Below are 19,116 nucleotides of genomic sequence, written 5' to 3'. Positions count from 1 at the left end.
TCCTTGCAGGCATTCTTCCAAGGCAAGCTAAAGATCACAGGCAACATGGCGCTGGCCATGAAGCTGAAGGAGATCCAACCCAAGAAGGCCAATCTGTGAGACACATGTCCACACCACCTCCAAACTGCGGGGCTATGCTACACACAGTCTGATCAGGCTGAATAGCATGAAGACTGATAACTCTTTTTATGCACAACATTCTTTGATATGATTGTAAGATTATTACGGTTAATAATGCCTTATGCCTACTGTGATGGTAACTGTCATAAAATCATTAAGAACAAACATGTAAATATATTTATGACATATATTGTACATATGATTGAAGACAGTTAATCAAGGATTATAACATTTATGGTAAGTTTGTCAGTGTGGAACTGTTTGTGATGAATGGGAGGTTTTGAGTCATTGTCTTGGAATTATTTTTGTCAGTGCTGTATTTCAACTTAGTCTAATAGTTCATTTCATAGCAAAATAGGATTTTTAACTGACAGTGCTTTCTTTGTCTTCATGAGATGGTTTCAATGTATAAATCTCACTTAAGTGTATGTCACATTATTCAGAGAACCATTTCAGCATACCTGTGAAATACTTTTTGAAGCTTTTTTTCATCTTGTCATACGGATGAACTATTTAAACAGTGTTTTGTGCTCTCGACACAGCTATTCTTATAAAGTCATGAACATTGTTGTAGATGTCATGACTATGCTGTAGAAGCCATGGCAGACGGTATTAGGTGCCACACTGATTCCAGAGTTGCATGAACGTATGTTGGTTGTTGCACAAGCACATATAACAGACAGACATATTTAGAAAAGTAAATGTTTATTAGAATCTGACACATCCATTTAACATGTGTAAAGCAAATTATGAACAGTAAATTAGTTTTGACTTCGATGAAATTTAATAATATATACATCTGTAACAAGGAAAGACGAGCATCACCGAAACAAACACACCATTATTGTACACCTTGAACTGCGTGCACTTATGATGATGATGGCCCAATCATAGGAGTCTTCTCGTTCTGCATCCACACCAATGTCACACACAGGCCCTTTTCATTGTAAGTTTAAAACAAAATGTGGTGATGAAAGAAGGGTGTTCACTGGATGGAACTAACAGCCTGTATATTTCCAAAATGACCAATAAATATTATCGATGATTTACTAATCCTCCCTTTTAAAAAACTGATAATACATCAAACTTCCATCTGTTCATACACAACAAATTGGTGATAAATGATTTTATTATTTGATCTCTGATTATGCCTAGCTGGAAATGAAAGAATAACCTGTTGTTGGTTATATAGGGTCAACAGATCCACAAATACTGCTGTGCAAACACAACTTGACCTTCATAAAAGCAAATTCCCAAGCTTTGCCGATGGCTATCTCTAAAATGAAGATAATGAAGAAATGGCCACGTTGTCATGGTATGCAGATCTGTATGTACATATATTTGTACTTGAGGAAAGTAGAATACTAAATCTGTTGAAAAGTATCCACTCCATACACAAAAGGAGAGACCCAGAGACCCCTGCAGTTAGCAATGGGCCCGGAGTGAGGGGTACTACCTTCAATGTGTTCACAATCACAGACTGCAGATTCCAACAACTAACATCGCTATGGGGGGGGGCTTAGCTCACAACCATTACAGGAGACTTCTACTAACAGACACATTTCACACAGGACCTCCACTGTGAGGACACTCCAACATATATCGTTATATGTGACCATGTACAACACACACACACTGAACAAATCAAGCCTATACTGTTTACATAAACAACTGGCGAACATATACACCGAATACTATCATACCAACATTCATAGCTTGCATACTAACAGAACATAATAACATACCAAGAGAAAAGAAGGAAACATTTGTATAATATAGTCGGACCAAATTGCTCCAGGGGTATTGTTAAAACGGTCCAATGTCCTGAATGTGACATGACAAGCGAGTGGTGATATTCAACAATCCACAACACACACATTGTAACAGAAAAGAACAAATAATTAAACCATTTCATTTATCTTCTGTAATCACTATCAACCTGACTCGCAAACCTAGCATCATCTTCATTTTGCAATATATATTTATAGTTTTGGGCCTACTACTCAAATCAGTAGTTGGACAACCAAGGAGTCGCGAGAATTGTCTCACGATTCACAACAGAGCCTTTGCTCTGACTTGGAATATCATTGGTGTGAATTATTTATGCATCAAGAAAAGGGATATGGACCAGGTTTTCTAGGTAAATTGTCTCCACTACAACTAAGTATGTAACATACAGGGTTAACATTTTAATGTCACATGACCAAATACTGTACCTTCTGACGGATATATGGAACTAAGTTTAAAATCTCCCAGCATCCCTCCTCCTCAATGTGCAGTACCTCACGTGTGTTTGATGTTGAGTTCATCGATCACTGCCACTCTTCTGCTGTCATCTAGCTTAATGATGAAGGGATGTTCACCCACTCCCAGCGTAGTTGGAATGTCAATGTGTAGCTCTGCGTGAACTTCAGTGTCTTCCTTCACGCTCTCCAATGTGTTACACTCATGGAGAATATTGACACGAAAAATTATCTCGTGAATTGCATCAATAACACTGAATCTAAAACAGTTGACAGAACTTGGCGTGACTTTCTGTGATTTTCTACGGAATTCTTTCTTCAGATTACTGCCTGACACCTCAATCTCTCCATTCACACCCAGAAAACATTTGATTGCAACAATATTGTCAAAATCAGCATATGCAGTTGGTCGAATAAAAATGTCTAATCCTGTGCGCCCTGACTCTGCCTCCTTCCCTTCCCGGTTGAGGAACTGTACACGCCCACTCAGCCTTATTGTTGGTGTAGGCTTGTACTTGGACTTGCTGATAACATACACAATGGGGCTGACAAGGACTAGGGCCTCTGTGCTGGCCAGAATGGACTCCTGCTCCTTCCAGAACCCCATCTTGACCCAAGCCCCTGGGTGGAACATCACCTCATCTCTCCTTTTGACCAACTCATTGACTTTCTCCCTGGAGAAGTGCCTGAACTGCTTCAAGTGGGACTGAAGGTAGTCCTCGTTCAAGTCAAAGAACACAGTATTTGGTGCAAACCTGTAGCATACATACATGAGGTCCTCGGACACCTTGACATCTTCTGGAGAGTGCCATATCATCAGGGCAGAGTGGGGGACAACATCAATCAGCCATTTGAGTTGAGGGACAGAGTTTCTGATGAGGGATAGACGAGCCTGGAAGACTATTGGCTGGTCGTCCACGTCCCAGGATTTGACCAAGTCCCGCATGGCCATCACCATCTCCCAGGAGTAGCCGCTCTGACTCAGGTCTGTGTGGGTGCCCGACGTCCAGCCTAGCGACAGGGTGCACTTGGGGAACACTCGCTTCACTGTTTTGAAGAACCGTGTTGCAACCACCGTGGCTTTACCACCATGAGGGCCTTGTAATACATCAGCATGGAGCCAGACTGGAAACTCTATTGTTTTCTGCAACATTAAAATACAGATTCACACAAGGAAGATGAGGACCGGTCATTGATATTATTGTGGCATGGGTCAGATGGAATCAGGGGAGGGTCACGAAAAATTCGGATAAAGATGCATAAAGGAGTAATGCAGGAAAAGTAAAAAATCAAATAAGCAAAGGTTACTATATATATACAGCCTTCAATTACAGAGAACTAACCAAGTTCACAATAATGGACAATAAGCATAAAATATAGGTGAGGTGAGGTGAAATGGGATTTAACGTTGCGTCCAAGATTATTGCCCAATATTATTGCCGCAGTTTAACATGAATACCCCACTCAGACACAGTATACTGACTGAGCCGACCAGTCCTTGCTTTAGCCCCTTAATACCGAGCGCCAGACAGGGTAAGAACAAATACCATCTTTTAACGTCTTTTGGTATGACGCGGCCGGGGATCGAACCCCAGGCCTTCCACTCTCAGGGCGGACGCTCTACCACTAGACCATGGAGGCGGTCCAGCATAAGTGAGTGAGTATGGTTTTACGCCGCTTTTAGCAATATCCCAGCAATATCACGGCGGGGAACACCAGAAATGGGCTTCACACATTGTACCCATGTCGGGAATCGAACCCGGGTCTTCGACGTGACGAGCGAACGCTTTAACCACTAGGCTACCCGACCGCCCCCGGTCCAGCATAAAAAAATAATAATATTACACTATAACAGCGGATAAAGTGCCAAAGATATTTATACACAATACCTAGCCAGCCTTGACATACAGAACAATATTTGCGAAGGACCGTGAAGCAATTCAAAATGGTGAAATGGAACGACACGTGAAAGACTATGACAAACTGTCATCTTCACATGCTAATATACATATTATTATCCCCCGCCACAATGTGGAAGGGGGATATAGGAATGGGTGCTGTCCATCCATCCGTCATGTTTCACTTCTAGGACAGAACTAAAATCACAGAGATGTCTAAACCAAACATGGCACATAGATCTAGTGACGAACTGGTGCCTTTTGATAGTTTGGATTTTAAAAAATATAATTTTGAGTTTCCATGGTAACAACTATGAATAAGATTGAAAATGGCGGTAGTGCCCCTTTTAGGGTCACATCTTGAAAACCGTACGATATTTCTTGCCTTTCACAACCGGACATTATTTCATGCTTGTTGCATATAACCTGTCACAGGGGGACTGATATGGGTTTTTAGATAGAAGTGTTGAAAGCCACAAGGACAGCAAACAGCAAAAACTTGAGGATCATTTAGCAGCACATGTACATGTGTTCTGTATGGTGATGAACAATGATATGAAGAAATCGGGCATCTACCACTTCCGGTATGACGTGGCAGCTAGTGATTGGGAGGGTCCTGCTTCAGAATAGAACAACACCTTTTCTTTCTTCAGCAGGATCAATCATAGCTTCACTTGTGTTAAAAGGTAAGCAGTGAATGCATTAAGGAGTAATGCAGGAGAAGTTACAAAAAATATGAAAAATAATACACATATTTGGTCATGAAAAACTGGAAAATTTGGCAAATGAACTGTCTAAGTAATTCTTTCTCTTTTGAATATGATCAGTATTGCAACAATATATCATAACATCCAATGAATGAAAACCCCAATAAGCATGTTTCTTTGTTTGTATTAATACAACACCATCTTCTGAACTGAATGAAAAACAACACAAAAGAGTTCTGGTCTAACCTGCGGCTTGTCTGTTCCAGATTATGACCTAGGACATTACGGCACTTACCTTTTCATTCATCTGTTTCAGTTTCTCTAGTGATATCTCCACACTGTCGATGGACGTGAAGTCAAGCTTGATGCCCTTGTTGCCGAACTTGAGGGCATCAAGCCACTCTGTGAGCGTGACGTCACTATCTGTCTGCGGAGGTTTCCCCATCACAGGGACAAGGGACTGCACCTTGGTGCCCTGGCCCCTCAGGATCACGTCCCCCTCCACCATGTGGACTGTTCCTAAACAAGTAAAGAGTAACTGTATGTTCTGCTATGTAGGAGACACCACAACTGTATGTTCTGCTACAGCTGCTATGTAGGAGACCCACCACAACTGTATGTTCTGCTACAGCTGCTATGTAGGAGACACACCACAACTGTATGTTCTGCTATGTAGGAGACACACCACAACTGTATGTTCTGCTATGTAGGAGACACACCACAACTGTATGTTCTGCTATGTAGGAGACACCACAACTGTATGTTCTGCTACAGCTGCTATGTAGGAGACACCACCACTGTATGTTCTGCTACAGCTGCTATGTAGGAGACACCACAATTGTATGTTCTGTTTCAGCTGCTATTTAGGAGGCATGCCACAACTGTATGTTCTGCCATAACGGAGACACGCCACAACGGTTTGTTCTGCTATGTAGGAGACACCACAATTGTATGTTCTGCTACAGCTGCTATTTAGGAGGCATGCCACAACTGTATGTTCTGCCATAATGGAGACACGCCACAACTGTATGTTCTGCTATGTAGGAGACATCACATTTGTATGTTCTGCTACAGCTGCTATTTAGGAGGCATGCCACAACTGTATGTTCTGCCATAACGGAGACACACCACAACTGTATGTTCTGCTATGTAGGAGACACACCACAACTGTATGTTCTGCTACAGCTGCCAGATAGGAGACACTACAACTGTATGTTCTGCTACAGCTGTTACAAAACAACCTATCGTATGCAGGAGTCCTGCATACATTGGATATTGTATATAATCTGGCATGTAACAAATACCCAAAATTATGTCCTCTGATTCACATTAGTCCACACTTTTTTCATTTTCTGTTTCACAAATTTATTCCAGCTTTTCCACACAAGGTCGGTCGAAATAAAGATTGACTGATTGATTGATATATCTGAAAGTCATTCTGCTGTGGAGTAAAAACTGCAGGTGGCATCTTGAATAACTGATAGAAGACATGGAATTTATATAACATTGTACAATGTATGAGAGGGTCTATATTACTTGTGGGAGACATAATACAAATAAATAAAAAAAGTTTTTATTTATTTCTTAGACTGGCTGCTTTTCAGTAAAGTTGATTGGCTTGTGAAACGAATTAAAAATAATGTGTGGCCTCAGACACAGGTTTTATATAACATGATATAATGTATGGGTAAACAATGTATTTTAACCTTCCTAAGCACTTAACAGAAATGCCATAAGGTGTGGTGAAAGAAATGTCCCTTGTATGATTCAAGGACATACTAAAGGACAAAATGTACTCCTCAGTTGCTCTCAACATGACTCAACATTAACTTGTGATACCTTTGATTTGGGGTAAGAGTGACCTTCAGATAAGGCAAGGGCCCATCCTTGAAACCAACATACATATAGTGTTAGCACTACCTTTGACTGCAGCATCCAGCTTGGCCTTGGTGTTAACTGCACGAGCCCACTTGATCTTGCTCCCATCATCCTCCGCATCTCCGAAGAACATAAGGACATGGACATCAGGGCCGACCTGCAGGAAGGGCAGTCTTGGACGCAGAAAACTTGGTATCAATCCTGGAAACAACAAAAGTAGCAAATGTAATTTCTGGGGATAAACACTACTGAAGGCCAGGTCACCTCATGCAGTACACCCTGTCGCCACAGCATGATTTGTGCAGGTCACCTCAAGCAGTACACCCTGTCACCACAGTACAATTTATGCAGGTCACCTCAAGCAGTACACCCTGTCACCACAGCATGATTTGTGCAGGTCACCTCATGCAGTACACCCTGTCGCCACAGCATGATTTGTGCAGGTCACCTCATGCAGTACACCCTGTCGCCACAGCATGATTTGTGCAGGTCACCTCATGCAGTACACCCTGTCGCCACAGCATGATTTGTGCAGGTCACCTCAAGCAGTACACCCTATCGCCACAGCATGATTTGTGCAGGTCACCTCATGCAGTACACCCTGTCACCACAGCATGATTTGTGCAGGTCACCTCAAGCAGTACACCCTGTCGCCACAGCATGTTTTGTGCAGGTAACTGCATGCAGTATACAGTTAATGCTTGCCGGAGTAGTGCCCTGTTTACACAAGATAGTCATTGTCCATATTTACTCTACTAGTGAGTGAGCAATATTCCAGTAATATCACGGAGGATGTACCCTACTAACTCAATCGAGACAATAATGGATTACAATTTCTTTTACTCATTCTCGCAATGGTACAGTTACTAATATCACTGGTATCAAGATTTTATGTGATCAACTTATAAGCAGTACATGTTTAGATTTTAGATCTCATTTTAGAAAGAGATTTAGAAAAATAACACATGTGCTTGACGAGGGAAGAAACCCACACCATGGTTGGATAGGTTCACATTAATAGACACATCAGTCTACAGGACCTTATCAACTAACCTCACACAGGTCATCACCATTGTATCTGTATGTATCCCCAGACACACTGTTAGGCTATCCGTATTTCTTGCTGCTTTCCCACTTCCTCCCGCCCTGAACTTACATTCTGACGAGAAATAATATGAGGTTTTCTTATGTCGATTTCCCTGCCCCTGTGGCAATAAATGCCCCAATGTGATAAAAAGAAATACTCCTTACATTGCACACTCACAAAAAAACAAGTCAGCTTGAGCTTTCTTCAGCTATATTTATCAACAATTTGTTTCCGAAGGAAACTCCCAACATTTCCCAATCTACGTCAGAAATTAATCTTAAGACCATTACCATGATTATCAAGTGTTTATATTTTCATATTTTTATTTATTTTTGTTTGCCCATCCTCTCTCTTGCTGGTAGAGGTAGGAGATAAAAAAAATTCTTTTTAAAATGGCTGGTCTTATAATACTTGTATTGTGCCTTAATAGCTTCCAATCTCATTAAAATCTGATCTTAGTTTTCACTACCGCTAAACAAAGATCTGAGTACATCCCATTATGGGTCACGTCAGAACGACCTTTCGCAAATTTTGACCGGCCAATGAAATGACTCTCAAGAAATCGACATCAGCCAATCAGAAGACAGCTTTCTCGAGCTTTACGACACTAGTTGACTACGCTTCGAAACATATTTTGACGTATTCTCGATTAAAAATATTAAAACTGATAAGAAGAACATTCTGGAATGGCTTAAAGTGAGTGAGTGAGTGAGTATGGTTTTACGCCGTTTTTAGCAATATTCCAGCAATATCACGGCGGGGGACACCAGAAATGGGCTTCACACATTGTACCCATGTCGGGAATCGAACCCGGGTCTTAGGCGTGACGAGCGAACGCTTTAACCACTAGGCTACCCGACCGCCCCTGGAATGGCTTAAAGATGGCCTAGATTGTATGGATATAATCATAAAACCCGTAACTGTTGTTCAGAATACCCTGTGTTAAATTTTTCGTGGTTGCATGATTAGAAAACACATTCTGACTGTCACTTTCATGATCTGGTAAGCGAAGCTCTGATGAAAGGTCGTTCTGACGTGACCCTTAATGGGATGTCCTCAGATCTTTGTTTAGCATAGCGAGAACTATATCTGATTTTAATGAGATCAAATAGCTTCTGACTGACCAATCAGAATCGAGTATTTTCCAAATTCATGGTAGAATGCTTGTTAACTCTGTATTCAGCAATATATTCCAGCTATGTGGCCTGTAAATAATAAGGTTGAAACAATGCACTGAAACAGATATACATTGCCATACATGTCCTTCAATACAATACAGGATTAATATGGACCAGTGTTGTGATACATGACAGTAGAGAATTCTTATTTTGGGGACGGTTACCAAAGTTTTTCTACATCTAGAGATGAAGTGACTGTCATGTCAGTTTCTGTATGTTTTCTTTAAAATGAATAAACATGACCTCTATGTTGTTATTCTGGTGTCATGAGATATGAATTGTGACTATGCAGTGTACCAAGCTACACAATTTATTGTGGCCTTCCGTGTCTTTGCACCCCTGGCAAATAATCGGTCTGGACCATGCCAAACCATTCATTGATATTAAGTGCAATGTCCTATGCCATCTGCAAATGATTACACGCAATCTGTCAAGTCATACAGAGCCTGACCACCCACCCAATCCACTTAGACAAACACAGGTTGCTGGCGACCTATTGTACCCTGGAATCACCATGTGGCGTAAACAGAAGACATTGTTGGTGTGTGCTTTATTTAGTTTCACATCTGATATTATTCTGCACAAAATACTTGAAACAATTCAAATGTGCACCTATTAACTAGTGGTGGGACGATACACCAATGCATTGATGGAATGCGATTTTTTACTTCTCAATACCAGTATCAATCACAGTGGCACACTAAGTAAAATATATTGATTCATACCTTAAATGTTTTCTGTAATAATCGTTACACCAAAAACTAATTAGTTGTGAAAATTGGAAGTGAAAACATAAATACTTTCTTCCATTATGCCATACCTGACACTGCCAACTGCAAATCATCAGTGTGCCAGGTATTTGGCCATCCTGTCCATGAAACAGATGGCTTACGCACCACAGATAAGAGCTCATGCATGTATCATGATATGTATCAGATCTTGAACAAGGTATTGTGAAACGTATCGGTATCGGATGGCACAGTTGGTGTATCGTCCCAGCCCTAGCTCTCCACTCTGGACTCCATATGCCTTCCACTACATGTCTTGCCTGTCCACTTCAAGCCCAACAGTGACAACAGAGACTGCATGACTGGGTGTAGTAGACAATAGTAGGAAATGTTGCTTGATATTAGAAACGTGCCCTTCATATTTACTGTCCATGTCTGATGATTCAAATTTCGCTCACAGTGAACTAGGCCCTAAGCTATAGGCTAACTAGGAAACGAAATCCCTGAATCTGGAAAAGTTCAGTTATTAGCCTAATTAGAAAACGATATGATAATTAAAAATAGAAGGAGCATAAGTTTTGTCGATTTCCTCATCATTCAACTTGTGTTGCCACTGTTATCAAATACGGAAGCCAGTTGGTCATTTTCAATTTTGCACAGGGCTCAGGTAACTTCGTCTGATACTTGTGATAGCATTAGGAGGCCTACTACTCGACAGGTGCGCCAAACCAGTACAAATTATGCACAATTTCCTCACCTCCATTTAACTGGTACCACAGATAAAGAACAAAAATAGCTACAAAGATCTGCACTCCCAGGTATTTCTTCAGGTTTCGTGTGGAAAAAGTTTGCATATTTGCAGATGAGTTGACATCAAACACTTGGGAACTTCCGCCAGATATTTGTGTCATGCTCGTCACGTGACCGATCTATATCCGGCTGAAGCAATGTAGAGATGCGCTCGTAAAATATGTTAGTGATTGTTGAAAACTCGATCGATTGTTATGATGTTTAATATGAACAGTGTATAAAATTTCCCCCTAAATCAGTCACACCACCAGAGTGGCAACTTTGCAAACTTACTTGACCAGATAATCTTTTTCCAGTCCAGTATTTTCTAGACTAACGAAAAAATGTAACAAAAGGGTAAACATAAGAATAGAGCTGTTAATGTTAGTTTTCAGAAAAAACCCAATAAACTTGCAACCTATTAACTTTAACTCCCGACCATCTGGCGTGCAACTTTTCAAAACTGACAGTCCTTCCGCAAAATAGTTTGGCTTATTAATGCTTTCATTGCCATCAACAAATCAAGTTTCTCGCCAAACCCCGCTTTTCTGATTTTCAGATAAAGTAGCTAATTTAACCAAAATAACCATCACAGACATCTATCGTATATCTGTCGAAAATTACCTTTCATGCGTTTTCGATGGCGTCTATAAAACATCATCAAAAATGTGGAGGGTGTTTGGGGGACAACTCACTATGGGTGTGCCCACCATTTTTGCGACGATACAGGCGAGGCAGCGGCGGCGGAGCATCGAAGACACTAAATGATTAAATAAAAGCCTGGGAGATGTTGTTCCAAAGGTCAAATAAAGGTTGGCTCAATTGAGCTAGAGTTACTGGCTGGCTCTGGCCCTGTCGTAGGCGTCGTTCCATCTCCCCCAAGACATGGGGGTGAGGTCTGTAGATACAGGGCACGGCAGAACAGCAATGTTAAGCTGCCTCACAAAGGTATGTTACAACATACATGTGCAACATGTTGTCTTGCAGCGTGATGTTACGTCCCTGCATTTGCACAAAGGGTAGATATCATGGTCTCGAACGACGTCGTCCCGGTAGAGTACGCCTTTCAAAATTGCCATTGACAATGATGAGTTGTGATGCCATCCCATGCCATTATACTTCCACCCCCAAACTGACGACGCTGAGAAAAGCAAGCGCCCCTAAAACGTTCTCCTTTGGGCGTGTAGACCCTTGCATGACAATCAGAGCTGTCCAGATGAAATCTAGGCTCATTTGTGAACAATACACTTGTCTTCTGAAACTAAGATGCTGTCTACGTCAAGCTAGGCGTGCCTGGCGGTGACATGGGAGAAACAATGCGCGTATCACTGGACGTCGGGGCCGGATGTTATGCTCCCTTAACCTGTTGCGTAAGGGTCTTCCACTAATTGATCTCAACCCCGGAATTATCTCAGCTGTTAATATGGCAGTTTGGTATCGATTCCATTGATGCAACAACCGAATATGGTTGTCTTGTTGGCGTGACGTCATGGACGACCGCCCCGTGGCAAGTCATGAGTGTTGCCCACGTAGTAGTAGATAACTACTCCAAAAAGATGATATTGAGTTTCGATGAATATTAAAAACCAGGCTCCCAACAAACACGCAAACATCCAAACTGTGCGCCGTGCATTAACATGCAAGTGCAAGTTGTGTATCACGACCTTTAAGCCGAACATATGTTGACTGCACACCCTATCCCCTGCCTGTTACCTTTGTCATTTTAATGGAATAACCCCAAGAAGTCTGCTGTGGAATCTTTCCAGATTGATGTTTGTTCTCGGACCTATCGTTGAGTGATGGTTCCACAATGGCAGCAGGAATCGTGCTCCGTCGTCAACCCAGTTGACAACCACATAGTCATTGAATTCAACAGCTCTGGGAACGTTGGGAGTGCCATCCATGGCTTCGATTCAGGTGTCTTGAGTAACTGCTTGTGGAAGCAGAGGCAGTCCAGCAGCTCTTCCTTCTATGGCGGTAGAGGGCGCTGCTCGTGGATGGAAAGGCAGGCAGGCAGGATACGAGTTTCTTCTGGGTTGTAGTTTGCTAAAGTACTGTCGGAAATGCTAGAAAACTGCTTTTCTGGCTTTTCTGGCCAAGATAGGCACCACAGGGTTGCGCTCACAATGTCTGACTGGCGTACGTAAGACAACGTAACCGTGTTGTGCCGCCAGCACATATGTCTTGTACTTTAGAAGGTTCTTATTCAGCCGAATTTTCTCCATGAGTTGAACTTTCGTTTCATATGGTCTGAAGTCGAGAATGCCATATATTCCTGTATGGTCGCCTTCAGACTATTCATGGTTTGGGCGACAGTATGTGATTCCCGGACGTTATTTAACACTGGCGTTATTTAAAATGGGCAATAGCTGAAGTTCCAACCTGTCTCTGAACACATCACCTCCTATAATTTCCTTATGAAAATCACCAGTTTTCTTTTTCGCCTCGAAACCTAGCACTCATCCATAAGACCCATTTCATGGGACTCATATCGTAGACTTGATGGCATGAAGTGAAAACTCCATAGCTTGGGCAGTTCGGTAATTCCCCCTATCTAAATTAATAAATGTTTTCCCTCTATCTCTCTAAAGTGTAAAGAACTTGTATACATTTCCCAATACAGACTCCATATCGTGTACCATGGTTATGGCTATGCAAGTGTAATGTAACATGCATCATGGGAGCAATGTTAACAAAAAACGCAGCGTCATTTTGTCATTTTAGAAGATGCATATCCAGAATTTTCTCAAAATGATTTGTGTGGATTAGATGTTTTATAAAGACTACATTATTATCATTATAACGGATTATAGGGCGATCGGTAGTTACTTGATATTTCAGTAACAACAGTCTGTAAAAAAATATATCTTTTTTTAACAGGCAAAAAGCAGTTTTCTCGCATTTCCGATAGTACTTTAGTTCTTCGTTGTACAGTGTGTGCATCTGTGTTGTTTCCTCTCTTGCTCTCTTCCTCAAGTTGTTGACAAAGCGGACTCGCTGTATCTATTCTTGAGGATGGTTGTGTTCTGTAGAATTCCTAAGGATATTACCAACTGTGGTCACTTTCCCTTTACATGTGGTTTTCACATGCTTCCAGTGAATACAAGTCCGTCTCTCTACATTCTTGGTGTGACGATATCCATTAAAAAAACTTGTGCGCTTCCTTTCAGTGAAAAAATAAACTAAACATTCTGGAGACCGGCCATGTTGATATGCAGTCATTTTTTGACAACGCTTACATACCACAGCTAACGTAGTCTTAATACAATTGGTTGAAAATGGTTTATTTAAATACTTAAGGTACATTCATCCTCCAACCTTTACTAGGTTTGAAATCAATTCTGTATGTACCGGAACAGTGTTAAAATAAGCAAACCTGCTTGTTCACCAATTCAGTTTTTTTTAGAAATATAATATGTTTAAACAAACCAATCTTGAGTTAATTAATATAATCTTTTACTGAGTTTCAATCAATCTTTCCAAATGTTAATCCAACTTATCTTTACTTGGTTCATCCTCTACTCCCATAGATTAATTAGTCTTTGGGACTGTTTCATTATAAGTAGGTGAAATCTCTTTGTTGTTTTAAGCAAGTGTAGGGGTACTGGGCTGTAGGGGTACTGGGCTGTAGGGGTACTGGGGTGTTTTGGGAGATAACCCAAAGGAATATCCACATGAAAATAATAAATATCTGACATTGGACACCAAATTCGTTTTGCCTTTGTCATCAAGAGCTTTCAGTAGTTTATAACATTGGTAAGGATATCTAAAATAGCTTCGCTGGAAGCATATTTTCCAGCCATTAAATGGCGCTTAAAGGTGGAAGCATGTACATTTTCAATAGCGTCATATATTTTGCGCCCCATATGTCTGCTTTACAGAGCAAGATTGGCGCGATGTTGCCGTCACATATAGTACAAGCTGTAGAAAGGGATACATGTATATTTTGCTATATTTATCTAAATAAACTTCCAATCCCATCTACTGCAAAAAGAATGTAACACATTCAATTGTTTCTGTAGACCATTAACAGAGTATGAAAACATTATAATATCATCAGCAAATAAAAGTAACATTAAATCTCTTATATCTTGTGTGGCAAACACACCATAATGACATTCGTTATATATTTCTGTGAGGAGCTCATTAATGAAAAAAATGAACAAAACTTGACTTAATATACAAGTAAATATAACATTTTTTCTCTATCAACATAATCGAAAGCCTTTTTGAAATCTACAAATGCACGATAAAAGAGACCCGTAGGTTTGCATAAATATTTGGAACATAAAGCTTGCAATATATAAAGATTGCCAACCGTTGAATAGTTTGGGCGAAAACCAGCCTGAGATTCAGATAGAAGATTATTCACACCCAACCAAACTCTGAGACGCTTTTCTGTAATAAAAGTAAACAGCTTTCCCGTTACATTTAAAACAGAAAAACCTGTAATTACTGGGCTCAGACCTTGTAGCCAGATTTGTACAATGGTAATATCATACCAACGTTCCACGACTCCGGAAACACTCCAGTCTTCATAATTTTATTAAACAATAATTGTAAATATGGTATAAGAATGTTGCTTGATAACTAAAAAAATCCGCTGGTATTCCATCTTCACCGGCAGATTTACCAGCTTTCAGATTTTGTAATGCACACTCAATCTCTTTCTCTGATATTTCACCTTATAATAGATCATCTGTAAGTGGTAACTCGCATCTTCCCGAGGCAAGTGAGTTAACTGACTATAAAAGTCCAGTTTCCACTTTTAAAGTCAGTTAACTCTTTTGCCTCGGGAAGATGGGTAACTCGTTGCAGTCTTCACGTGAATGGGAATGTACAAACTGGGTTACATAGCAATCAAAGGGTTTGGCTTCCAAGTTATTAAATGCGGGCTTAAGTAGATCTTTATAATAAGTGAACCAGATATCTGGTGACATGGAGTAACTAGATTTATTTCTTTGTATCGCCCTTTAATGAATTCCAGAAACGTTTACAGTCTCCATGTTTAGCTTTATACCATCACAGAGTGAGGAGACACTCGTAAAATATGTGCCCCTACTCTGATCCTTATTTTGCTGTTGTGATTGCGTTAGAAACTAAACAAATCCAAACGATCGATTACCGTTTAAAGTCATGGCCAGGATAAACTTGTAAAACCATAATTAGTCATATTTTTATTTGTTTCTCAAACAAACTTTGTAACCACAGTTCTCACTAGAGCCTGACTGTTTTACTGCATCCAGCTGTTCCTGTCCATCAATTATATACCTACACAGCAGAAATGTCAGACAAACACGCTGTGATATGTTCCGGGGATAATGACTTCTGCGCCGACGTGTTCACCATTGACATGTTTTATTTCCACGTAAAATGACTTTGGTATAAAGTAACAATGAATCACAGCAGACCTGGAGTGGAAGTTCTCCTACTTCCCCAATATCGGCCAGTGTTGTAGTCAATGTGATTTTTACAACAATGCATCTCGACGCGTTAATAGTTTAACTAATTACAACCAGTGGACCATATCAACTTTGAAGCTGGTGTATATATTGTCAATCATGTAAAAGGCTACACATCGAAGCATGTCATATGTTAATCCCTTTGTATTTTTTTATTTACTTCGTGTTCTGGATTTAGGAACAAAGTGATCAATAGGCGATCTACAACATACGACTCTATACCTTCTAGTCAAATAAGGCCGCCAACTAATCATTTGCTCTTCTGATTTTATACCTAAAATAGGAAGTAGTTTTTGTTTCTTTCCCTGACTGACAAAATAACCGAGGAGCACAATGAACTATACCTCTCAGGAGAATATATCATATGTTTGACCTTCAATTAAGAGAGAAATGAAGTTAGAGATATTACGTAACAAAAATTAACTGTACTGGCGCTTCGTCAGCACTCAAAGAATATTTCCATATAGTTTTATTTAAAAGAATTTAATTTGATTTAAAACGTTTATGAATTACAAAAATGCATAATGCACAACTGCTGGTTGGTATCTTAGACACCTTGTCTTTGAAAATAAAAAGATTTGCTTTTTCCGCCACAAATGTACAACATTTCAAACACGGTAGCGGTCATGCGGTTGCCCCAGTATTCGTGGAATCAATCTATATTTACACAAATGTCCCCAGCCACAGATTACAAGTTACAAACTGATACAGGAAGGAGTGATGGTTAAATAGACATGATCAAATTTAACAACAGTTCTTTCAAACCCTCGGTACACTGTACTTTCTTTTGCCCCTCATGTTAGATTGTTTTCTCATGTGGCAGATATTAACTGGCGAAATACCAATCAATAGGTTATGTTGATTTTATATATTAGGATTCTCGTCTTTCTATTTTACAGATAAACTGCTGGGCAAAAGAAAGTATGCATCCATACTATGTCTGATGGTAGCTAAAAATGAAACAAACAAGAAACGGTTAATGGTAATGTATTTGATACGGGTATCATAGTTGTGTTTCTTCGACTAAACGTTTGCACTGTTTCAGCCTAGAAACATTTTCATCATGTCTGTAAGTTTTTGGTCAAATCCAAGTCTATACGTTTCTTTTGCATGACATGTTATTATATTTTTGCAAACAAAACGTTTAATATCATAACGTGTTCTTGCGCAATCATAGTATCACCTCAGAAAAGTTAATCAAATCAACCTGGAAATGGCCAAGATGTACAAGACATAATTAATTTGCTGTAAGCCTTACTGAAGCACATGCCTGTCAGGTTTCTTTAAACTTTCAACAGAATACCATGAATATAGAGTATAGAGTGACTGAGGGAGTATTGCTCCACGTCGTATCAGCAATGATTGTGATTATTGCCAATAATACATGTTAATAGTTTTGAAATTTACACCTCACGAAGGTTCCTACAGTAAATGGTGTGTGTGTGCGGTACATCTGTGAAACCACGGGCGACTGTGCTACAGGCCCCGTACACACGTGACACTAGTTTCCCGCCCTCTGTCATAAGCATATATTCGTAGACACGGGCTGAAGACTGTCTTTCAGAGACTGCCCTGACAGAAACTAGTTATTGACAGGGCTGTGAAAGCCTTAAATCTCTCCCCTGTCACGTATCGTTCATATTTACACTGGTAAAAGACTGTTGTCAAAGGGAGTGATTATGAATACGAAAACATGGGATTAGAATATTACAGTCTTTTGATGTGTTTATTGAATGTTCAATGATGTGTCTTAGTACACGTACGCATAAACGTCGGATGTATAGAACTGCCCTGTCACGAGGCTTGTTTCCATACAGTGGCAGAAACCAGACGACCTATCAGAAAACATATCTTTGAATTGAACCAAAATCTTATGTATATAAAAAATTGATACTTTTGGTATTGTATTCATTAAATAGATCTAAACAGATTATTTAAAACATTTGCGGACTAATTCTGGATAATGATTCGAATTAAAATTTAACCTCTCTATTCTATTGGAATAAACGTTTGTTAAAAAATATTTCAAGTTATTGTCCTGATGGATAGTTAGCTGTTTTTGAAACATGTCTTATATGTCTAACACAAGTTTGGAACAATCTATAGTATCACAGAAACAGCATGTTCACTCTGGTATCTGCATTTGTACACAATGTTCAGTTCGACCTCAGTAATCTCTACACCCGCTAATGAACACGTGGAACAGATTACCTGTATACCGTACAAGTGTAGCTACTGGTGACAGCCAGTTCTCTATCAACAGCCAGTGTAAAGCCTGTTGTTTCTACAGTACTTAAGTGTTCGAGGTGGCTGTGGTGGTGATAAGGCAGGTATTTAAAACTATTTAAACAGCAGCCGGTACACTACTCTATCTGTTACCTTCAGAGTTTCACTTTGAAGAAATCAACCCCCCTATTCGCTGAACACCCGATACTCAACTTGATACAATGAAGTGCGATTTGAAAGGAGAGAACATTGTCACAATAATGATAATCTTATCTGCTGTTCAATAACTGATAACCCAATCAGGAGGGTGATCGATACCCGGTTGCCATGGCAGCAGCCAAGTGGGTGAGGGTAGCGCTTGAGCGGCAGACTTGAAGTACTCAAGTGATTTATATGGTAATTATCAGGTAGAGGCGGTGTTAAGACGCCCATGCTAGAACGCACAGTTGGAGATCATATCGTAGCTATTAGACTGGTACTCCTGCCTTGTGTCCGAGGACAGAAGTTTACGGTGTAACTAGCAAGAGATAGGCGCTGTCTCCGATGACAAGTAATAGTTGACTGAGCCGAGACTCGACTGTCATGGCAAGTGAGCAGCGCGAGATTAAGTTAGTGTGAGGTGGAGACATGTCGGATACCTGATTCATTCTACGTGGACAATATGACTTCGAACGTTTGTGTTGTCAAAATTGGTAAGTTAATTGTATTAAATAATAATTGCTTTATATTTATAATAAATCATATCTGATTGTGTTTATTGGTACTTTTTATGATTTATAATACCTATTTCTCATAGCCAT

General features: G+C 40.1%; 3 protein-coding genes across 6 annotated transcripts in view; 2 read left to right on the top strand and 1 right to left on the bottom strand.

Annotated features, from left to right (window-relative positions):
* The window catches only part of LOC124146184 (sterol carrier protein 2-like), a 48,197-nt gene extending 47,024 nt beyond the window's left edge, over positions 1–1,173 (top strand). The window contains exon 18 of the mRNA XM_046516347.2: positions 10–1,173. Within this exon, the coding sequence (XP_046372303.1) occupies positions 10–99 (90 nt within the window). The 3' untranslated portion in view covers positions 100–1,173. The remainder of the gene's footprint in view (positions 1–9) is intronic.
* On the bottom strand, positions 412–10,759 carry LOC124146185. The gene is made up of 4 exons (XM_046516348.2): positions 10,597–10,759; positions 6,889–7,047; positions 5,264–5,487; positions 412–3,507 (listed from the first exon to the last, which is right to left on the bottom strand). Exons 1-4 carry the CDS (start codon positions 10,748–10,750, stop codon positions 2,404–2,406), a joined length of 1,641 nt encoding a protein of 546 aa, XP_046372304.2. The 5' UTR covers positions 10,751–10,759; the 3' UTR covers positions 412–2,403.
* Positions 10,760–18,725: 7,966 nt separating this feature from the next.
* Positions 18,726–19,116, top strand: part of LOC124146186 (regulator of G-protein signaling 22-like) — a 135,949-nt gene continuing 135,558 nt past the window's right edge. For 2 of the 4 annotated variants that reach the window (XM_046516352.2, XM_046516353.2), the window contains exon 1: positions 18,726–19,008. In XM_046516352.2, the coding sequence (XP_046372308.2) occupies positions 18,978–19,008 (31 nt within the window). In that variant the 5' untranslated portion in view covers positions 18,726–18,977. The remainder of the gene's footprint in view (positions 19,009–19,116) is intronic. The other 2 variants (XM_046516349.2, XM_046516350.2) reach the window with 2 other exon arrangements.

The sequence above is a fragment of the Haliotis rufescens genome, unplaced genomic scaffold (assembly GCF_023055435.1).
Source record: "Haliotis rufescens isolate VD_foot unplaced genomic scaffold, xgHalRufe1.0.p SCAF_2, whole genome shotgun sequence".
Taxonomy (NCBI): domain Eukaryota; kingdom Metazoa; phylum Mollusca; class Gastropoda; order Lepetellida; family Haliotidae; genus Haliotis; species Haliotis rufescens.
This window is presented reverse-complemented; position numbering and strand designations above follow the sequence as displayed.

Bases quoted from the DNA above. Each gene is read 5' to 3' on its own strand.
- LOC124146185 (XM_046516348.2), bottom strand. From the start codon at position 10,750: ATGACACAAATATCTGGCGGAAGTTCCCAAGTGTTTGATGTCAACTCA. The intron at 5,488-6,888 runs GTAGTGCTAACA...TTACTTGTTTAG, and splicing joins GCTGGATGCTGCAGTCAAAG to GAACAGTCCACATGGTGGAG. The intron at 3,508-5,263 runs GTAAGTGCCGTA...TTAATGTTGCAG, and splicing joins TGAAACAGATGAATGAAAAG to AAAACAATAGAGTTTCCAGT.